This window comes from Echinops telfairi, unplaced genomic scaffold (genome assembly GCF_000313985.2).
Source record: "Echinops telfairi isolate 266 unplaced genomic scaffold, ASM31398v2 ScPeMD7_7;HRSCAF=31, whole genome shotgun sequence".
Classification (NCBI taxonomy): domain Eukaryota; kingdom Metazoa; phylum Chordata; class Mammalia; order Afrosoricida; family Tenrecidae; genus Echinops; species Echinops telfairi.
The window spans coordinates 21,480,683-21,488,902 of record NW_022103904.1 but is presented as its reverse complement, the minus strand read 5'-3'; the positions used below and the strand labels follow the sequence as shown (position 1 = coordinate 21,488,902).

General features: G+C 53.4%; 1 protein-coding gene across 1 annotated transcript in view; it reads right to left on the bottom strand.

Moving 5' to 3' along the window:
• Nucleotides 1–1,062: 1,062 nt before the first annotated feature.
• Nucleotides 1,063–8,220, bottom strand: part of ARNT2 (aryl hydrocarbon receptor nuclear translocator 2) — a 162,558-nt gene continuing 155,400 nt past the window's right edge. Inside the window, exons 17-18 of the mRNA XM_004708075.2 lie at nt 3,442–3,578; nt 1,063–1,668 (exon numbers count right to left, since the gene is read on the bottom strand). Coding sequence (XP_004708132.1) covers nt 1,570–1,668; nt 3,442–3,578 — 236 coding nt within the window. The 3' untranslated portion in view covers nt 1,063–1,569. The remainder of the gene's footprint in view (nt 1,669–3,441; nt 3,579–8,220) is intronic.

Here is an 8,220-nt window from a genome sequence, read left to right as displayed (position 1 = left end):
GAAGAGGGGTCACTGTGTGGTTTCAAGAGTTGTCACCACTCTCCAGTGCCTGACAGGGGTCTACATGAAGGAACTCTGGGAAGGATGCTAAGGTTTCTGGGGGTGGGTCCTCTGCCCTCCCCTGAGGCAGCCCAGAGAGGTTTCTCTGCTGAGAAGGTGTCTGTGAGCTGCTGGGCTGGACACGTGAGACCGGAGGCTGAAAACAGGGCAGGCAGAGCCTTTGCTCCTAAAGGGCATTGGTGGGGAGAGGGAGTGGCCACGGAGGAAGTGAAAAGATGGGAGAACTGATTCTGAACCCCCTTTCCTCCCATGTGGGGGACACCCAGTCATCTTGGGGCCATGGGCAGACGTGCCTACAACCCAGCTCTCAACTCCCATCTCCAGACCACCCAAGGAATTCAAGGCCCTGTGGGTTTGTGGCAGGAGCAGAATTGGAATCATGCCCGGGACCCAAGTCTTCCATGCCACGGGCCTGATCTCCTTGACTCCTTAATTGGGCTGAAGAAAGAAGATCGTGGGGCCTGGGGGAAGTGGTTCAGAGTCCCTGTCTCGACGCATGGGCTTGACACCTCAACGTCTCCAGTCAGTGAGCAGACAAGGCTCTGGGCTGGGGTGGGGACCCATGGCCGGTGCAGCTTAGGTACATGACGAGGCCACAGGCTTGCCTCACACCTGGACGGGGGGAGGGGGGTGGGCGCGAGGTGACCCCTGAGGGCCTGACCACTGCAGACACTAGCAGGGAGGAGGCTTGGGTCGAAGAACAGTACTTTCACGACCTTGGGGACGGGCTAGTCAGCAGCGGCTCCTAGGACCTGTGTTGGGAGCGCCAACAGAACCGGAAGCTACAGGCCCAGGCCGCCCTGTCAGGGGGTTGAGCTTGGGGCCGGGGTGTTCACACGACGCACTCTGAATTCTATACACTCACGCTGGCTGCACACAACAGACACGGGGCACGATACACCCACTGAGACTGGGATCATGTCACACCGCACAAAGTACACACGCCCCACTGTACAGTGGGCCCATAGAGAAGTCAGGCTGAACCTAGGAGGTGGAGGGGGGGGTGGGCTATGGGTGGGCAGGGTGCCCTTGATGTCCCTGTGCACCTCTCTTCCGGCTTGGTTCATACCACAGAGGCTTTGCATCCTGCATCCTGGATGTCTAGCACCCCCGAGTCCTACCCATCTGGCGAAAGTGAAATATAAGAAGGAACATGGTTTCAGAACTGAGGGCCGGCCTGCTCGTGCAGCCGGACTGCTCTGGGCCTGGAATGAACCCTTCAAAGGTGTATGTTGTCTACTAAGAGATTATTCACAATCATGTTTTAGGGGCCCCGTATGCCCCTCCCCACCAAGCACACACAGATAAAATACAATAAATACAACCAACTTCTAAGCGTTGAACAATGCCTCTGGCCAGTGCAGAGTGGGCGGTGAGGATTGATGGGGAAGGGGGAGGGGGCTCTGCACAGGACAGGCGGGGCAGCAGGGGGAGGGCAGGCTCGTTCACATCCGAGTTGACGTCCCAGCACAGGCAGCACTGCGCCGGAGAGCCTCGCGCCGCCTGCGGCTACTCAGAAAAGGGCGGGAACATGCCCAGGTCGGCAAAGTCTTCGATATTATAGTTGCCTGTCCCCTGGGTCGGATCTCCTGGCATGGGCAGCATGTCCTGCAGAGGAGAAGGGAGCCACAGGGCAGTCGGTCATTCTCCCATGCTCTGGGATGTCCCAGGAGCTCAGCCTGCCTCTCCCCCTCACCGTCCTCTTTCTGGGGGCAGCCTAGAACCCCCACCCTCACCCTGACCCCAGCCGCTGGGGGCTGCTCTGCAGGGCCTCGGTCTACCTGGAGAAGCCTGCCTGGCCCCCAGCATGTACACAAATACATCAGAACTATAATGCCAGGCGGGGAAGGGGGTGCCTGTGTAGAGGGCAGAGCCAATCCCCACATGCTTCAGTCTCAGACATGACAGCCTCGTGCACTGGGCCCAAGACAACCCAGCCTTTCACGCAGGGGCAGCAGGATTCCGACCCCTCACGGCACTTTCATTCTGTGGAATTCGAGGCCGGCGAGATGGTCAGGGAACAGAGCACTCTGTGGGCAAATGAGTTTGGGAAGCAAGGCGTACGTTACCAGCTTTCTAGAAATCCAGTCCCCGTTAGGGTCAGAGAGACTCCCCGGAAGTCCTGCAGTAGAATCTGAATAACTGGGGACAGCTAGTGTTCCCCAACATCGCTGACCAAGAATCCTTCATCGCATCAAGACCATTCAGCTCCGCTTTAGAGACTTGGGTTTGACAGGGCCGAGGTGAGGTCTCTGAGGATGGGTAGGGGCTGGGAGCAGTCAGGGGCAGGGGCTGGGGGCGGGGAAAGGGACGTGAGCAGGTCGGTGTGGACCAGGCTAAGGTCCTGGTAAGGCATTCCCTGCACATGCAAATGGAAAGTGACATTTAAATATGGGCGACTTGGACGGACACCGGGGCTCTAAACCATTGTCTGTGAGCATGCTGGCTGGCCTGACAGGACAGGAGTTTGGGATGAGTGTGGGGTCCAGTGAAGAGAAGGGCCCTAAGAAGGGGGATTCACAACCCCAGGAGGCCCCCCTGTGGGCACACAGTTTTATTTCTGCTCACGATCTTGCTTTGTGAGGCATCTTGAGGTTCTGGGGAAGTCAGAGGGAGCCTGGCTCTTGTCATGGGCTTCCCCCATCATGGAATTCCTGAGGGAGAGGCTGAGCACTTGGCTGAGGCTGTGCTTGGGCTTGTACCCCGCACCCCCATGCAGAGCCTCCAGTGAGAACATTTGTGATGGAGAGTGGAGTCCCAGGGACCCTCAAGGGGACAGAATGCTGATCTGAGGAGCTACCAGCAGACCGTCTGCAGCTGCATTCTTAGGGCAGGTCTGTCCCAGGCCCCAAACCCGGATGCCCCCCAACTGTTGGGAAGCCAGAAATCCAATGGCAGACATTAAGTGTTCTCAGCCAGAGGGCAGCACCTGGGCTTACCTAGAGAAAAGAGCTGAGCCAGCGTGGATGTGTTCAGGCTGGGTAGGTAAACCTCCCCTCTTGGGTGCTGGCAGGGCCGAGGGGCTGTGTCTGGGCAGCTGGGGGCAATCAGGCCTGGAGGAGCCTGCAGAGCCTGCAGGGGTGGCTGCCAGGTGACATCAGTGCCCCTCCTGCAGCTCAGAGTGAGTCTCCAGCCTCAGAGCCCCCCATTTGTCCACCCTGGCTCAAAAGCTAAAGGCCCCCTCACCTTTCCTGTGTGCGTCTGACACTTCTTGCTACACCTGGGCACCCCTCTAGCTTGGGGCTACAACGGGGCCCCGGCCAGGCCAGAACTCACAATCAATCACAAGCGGGCGGGTGGAGCTGCGGCCCGGGCGGAGGGAGAAAGGAAGCAGAGAGAAGGCGCAGGTACCTACGGGAGGGCGCTGCTCGCTGGATTTACCTGGAACACTTCAGTCTGACTGGGCTGCTGGTGGGAATGCTGCTCACCGCTCTGCTGACCGTGGTGCTGGCTCTGCCACTGCGACCAGACTTCCGAGGGCCGCCCTGGAAACTGCCCGCTGCTTTGTCCGCTTTCAGCTGAAAGATGTACAGGACACTTCCTTGAAAAGCCATCCCCGGGGTCCCCCTGCAGTTCCCAGGGGCCCTCACTTCTGAAAGGCTGGCCGCCCCCCTGTCCACTCTGGCTCAGACAGACATACATCAGTGTAGCACCGGAAAGGCCAGGCGGTAAGAAAGAGAGAGGGGATGGCTCTGAGGAATGACGCAGGTACTGAGCTCCAGAGGGTACTTCCAAGCTCTACCATGGGAGACCTCGATGCCCTTTGCGACTGCTGAGGGCGGATCCAGCTGGGTGGCTGGGGCCAGGGGCATGTGTGTGGGACCCAAGCCATGGGCAGGGCTACTGCCCGCACGAGGACAAAGAAGCAGACCTTGCCGAGCACAGCGCCTCGGTTCACAGGCGGCTCCCTCAGCCTTTCCTTGGGACGCGTCCGTCTCTCTGCCCTTCAGTCGTTGGCTGAAGCCAGGCACGGCAGTTTACAAGGTCTTTGTGAGTGTGTGATTTGTGTCTTCTGCTCAGTGCATCTAGGAATCAGTTTGTTGGGGAGAGAAGCGGGGAGGAGCAAGGAATTTTCTGTTGGAATCAGAAACTTAATTTATAAGCGAGAGCGCCTTTGCTTTTGTCTACAACTTAGAAAGAATACTGAGTGGAATTTTTACCTTCAAATGATTAGTTTATCTTAAGGTACAACATAAATCCCAGGACATTTTTGCCCCCCACTTGTTTCAGACCATTCAAAAACATTTTGGAGGTGGTAGGCTCTCGGTCAAGAAGTCCTGGTGGCGCGATAGGTTAAGTTTTGGGCTGCTAACTGCACAGCCGGCCGTTCAAACCCATCCGCAGCTCCATGGGAGAAAGAAGAGGTGGTCTGCTCCCTTACAAGATTGACCGTCTCAGAAACCCTACTAGGGTGGTTCTGAGCCAGAATGGGCTCGATGGGAGTGGGTTTGGCTTTGGGGCTCTCTCTATATCTCTGGATGGTGAGACCGCCCCCGTCAACAGCCACGTTTCCCACGGTAACCTCCTCTGACCTGACAGGTGCGCATTGCGTTCAAGCAACTGAGGGATTTAAATGATGGCGAGCACTAGGTTACAGGTACACACACACACACACACACACACACACACACACACACGCACAGACACACAGACACATGATACATACTGCTGGGAACATAAGATGCTTTTAATAAAATAAGTGCAGTTGTTAGCTGCAGTCAAGTTATCCCCAACTCGTGAGGGCCGCCTGTGTTACAGAGCAGGCTGGCCCCAGGTTTTCCTGGTGACAATCTTCACGGACACTTCATCCACTGCCATCAAGTTGATCCCGACGCCCAGTGAGCCTGTAGGACAGAGTAGGGCTACTCCTGTGGCTTTCTGGGATTTTAAATCTTCAGGGGAGCAGACAGCCTCAGGTTGCTTGGAGCAGACAGCCTCAGGTTGCTTCTGTGGGGCTGACCTGGTGGTTAGTAGTAGCTCAATGCATGGTCCACCACCAGGGCATGTGAATTACGGTGCTGCTGGAAAATACTGAAAATGCTATGGACTGCCAGAAGAGAAAAAGAAAAAAAAAATCTTTTGGAAAAAGTACAGCCAGAATGAGTTGTAGATATGAGGATGGTGAGACTTGGTCTCATGTACTTTGGGCATGTTGTCAGGAGAGACCAGTCCTTGGAGAAGGACATCATGTTTGGTAACATAGAGGGGCAGCAAAAATGAGGGCGACCCCTTGCCTGGCTACCAAAAGATATAGCACCTGAAGTCGCTTAAGACAATGGGTACACAAGCAAATGTGGTGAAGAAAGCTGATGGTGCCCGGCTACCAAAAGATACACCACCTGAAGTCTTAAAGACCTGAAGATAAATAAGCAACCACTTAACTGAGAGACAACAAAACCCACATGGAAGAAGCACACCAGCCTGTCCCAACTCGATTGCTGAGGACAAAGTGGGTGCATAAGCAAAAGTGGTGAAGAAAGCTGATGGTGCTTGGCTATCAAATGATATAGTGTCTGGGGTCAAAGATTTGAAGATAAACAGGCAGCCATCTAGCTAAGAAACAACAAAGCCCACATAGAAGAAGCGCACCAGCCTGTGAGATCACAAGGCATCGAAGGGATCAGGTATCAGGCATCAAAGACAAGAAAAACAAAACAAAAAACAACCCCATAGCATTGTGAATGAGGGGGAGTGTGGAGCGGGGACCCAGGGCCCATCTGTGGGAAATTAGACATCCCCTTGCAGAAGGGCTGCGGGGAGAAGACGAGCCAGTCAGGGTGCAGTGTAGCAACGATGAAACATACAATTTTCCTCTAGTTCTTGAATGCTTCCCCTCCCCCCCCCACTATCATGATCTCAATTCTACCTTAAAAATCTGGCTAGATAGACCAGAGGATGTACACTGGTACAGATAGGAACTGGAAACACAGAGACTCCAGGACAGATGAACCCCTCAGGTTCAGTACTGAGAGTGGTGATATCGGGAAGGTGGAGGGAAGGTGAGGGAGAAAGTGGGAACAGATTACAAGGTCTACATATAACCTTCTGGGGATGGACAGTGGAGAAGTGGGTGAAGGAGACATCGGATGGTGTAAGATATGACAAAATAATAATAATTTATAAATTATCAAATGAGGAGCTGATACCAAGGGCTCAGGTGGAAAGCAGGTGTTTTGAGAATGATGGTGGCAACATATGTACAATTGTGCTTGATACAATTGATGTATGTGTGGATTGTGATAAGAGTTGTATGAGCCCCTAATAAAATTATTTTTTAAAAATGAGGGTGACCCTTGATGAGATAGAATGACACACTAGCTCAAGCCTAGGATGGTGCACACCTGGGCAGTGTTTCATTCTGTTAAACTGACTCAACAGTCCCTAACCACAACAACCACCATTACAAAAGCAGTTTGCCAGGCCTTTCTTTTGCACAGCTGCTGCATTGATTATAACTTCCAACCCCTAGGTCACAGCCAGTTGCAACTGGCTGGGGCCACCCAGGCGCCTTAATAACGAACAAACACAAACAAATCCACTGCCATTGAGTTGCTGCCAACTCATAGTGGCCCTGTATATGGTTTCTGAGATGATAAATCTTTATGGGAGTAGACAGCCTCATCTTTTTCTCTTGGAGAAACTCAGGGGCTTGAACTACGGACCTCGAGGTTATAGCAGCACCAGGCCTAACCCACAGTGCCATAGGGACTCCTCCTCTTTCTTGGTGCTTTTCAAGTTTTGCAAAGAGTTCTACGAAATCACAGAAGGGCACGTTTCTTACTTCAGGACAAAACCCAACCCCCAACCAACCACTGCCCTTTGAGCAGGTGACAACTGAGGATAACACTGAGCAGGGTTCCAAGGCTGCCCGTCTTGATGGGGCAAAGCTTCATCACTCTCTGGAGAAACAGCTCTGCCATCCTGTGGTCAGCCATCCAAATGGACAAGAGGAATTTAAATCTATTTGCACATGGAATCTACTGTAAAAAAATCACACATATATAATTTAATCTGAAATGTCTTTTTTCTAATACTCTTGCATGAGATGCCAAGGACCAGGAAGCCATCTTTCTGGGATCATGACTACTGGCCTGATTTGGAAATCAAAAGTGTTGAGCTTTTGCTGAGCGCAAAAGATGGACCTGGTTTATACCTGTGGCAAAGTGTGCGGCAGGCAGCCCCAGCGAGAACGATGGAGGGAATTCACACTGCACAGTTAGTCGCCTGCCCCACCCGGATCCTGGAGCAGTGGAGCAGCAGCCCAGCTCAGCGGGAGGGTGGGTGGGTGAACACAGTTACCACAGGAGGTTCAAGGGATGGGCAAGGCAGACAAGTGACCAGCCCTCACTTCCTGGAGGGGGGTGGTGTCTGCCATCCAGGGACCCTCAGACTTCCTCCAAGATCTTGTTTCAACAAAAACTTCCTGCTGCGTTTTGTGCAGCAGGAACCAACTCTCTCCACCCTTCCTTCTCTCTTGGGAGCTATCTCATCTCTCCTTTCCTTTGCCATCTAAACTCTGAAGCTATCTACAGAGGAATCATTCCCTCTCCCTCCTTCACCCTTCATTGCCCTCTGCAATCACTCCACAGCCAAGTCCGTTCTTGACAAGTCCAATCCCATAGCGTCCCAAGAGCCATTCTGTTCACCTTTCTGGTTGGTGGGTTGAGTCCACTCAGAGGTGGGAAGAAGGGCTCTGTGGAACTGCTTTAGAAAAAGCAGCATAGAAAATCCCACGGCACATAATTCTGCTCTGGCACGCATTGGGTTACCATGTTGGAATTGACACCGTTTTTTTCTTATGAAAGAGGTAATAAGCATAGCAAAATGGGCCCTGGTAGTACAATGATAATGCTCAGGTCTCAACGGAAAGGTTGGTGGTTCGAATCCGCCCAGTGGCTCCACGGGTGAAAGGCCTGGCAATTTGACTCTGTAAAGATTACAGCCAAGGGAACCCCCTCTGTCACCTGGCCCTGTTGGTTGAAACAGAGCTGAGAGCCTTCAACAACAAGTAGAGCTGGAAAGAATGCTCTGGCTTCCTGGAAGTGAAGAGGGTTTGACGCACTTCCTGATGAAGAGCCAAGCCCCCGGAGGTCAGGATGATTACACCCCCATGTAAAGAAAACAAAAGCCCTCACCACTGGAGCAATAAGTAAGACCGTG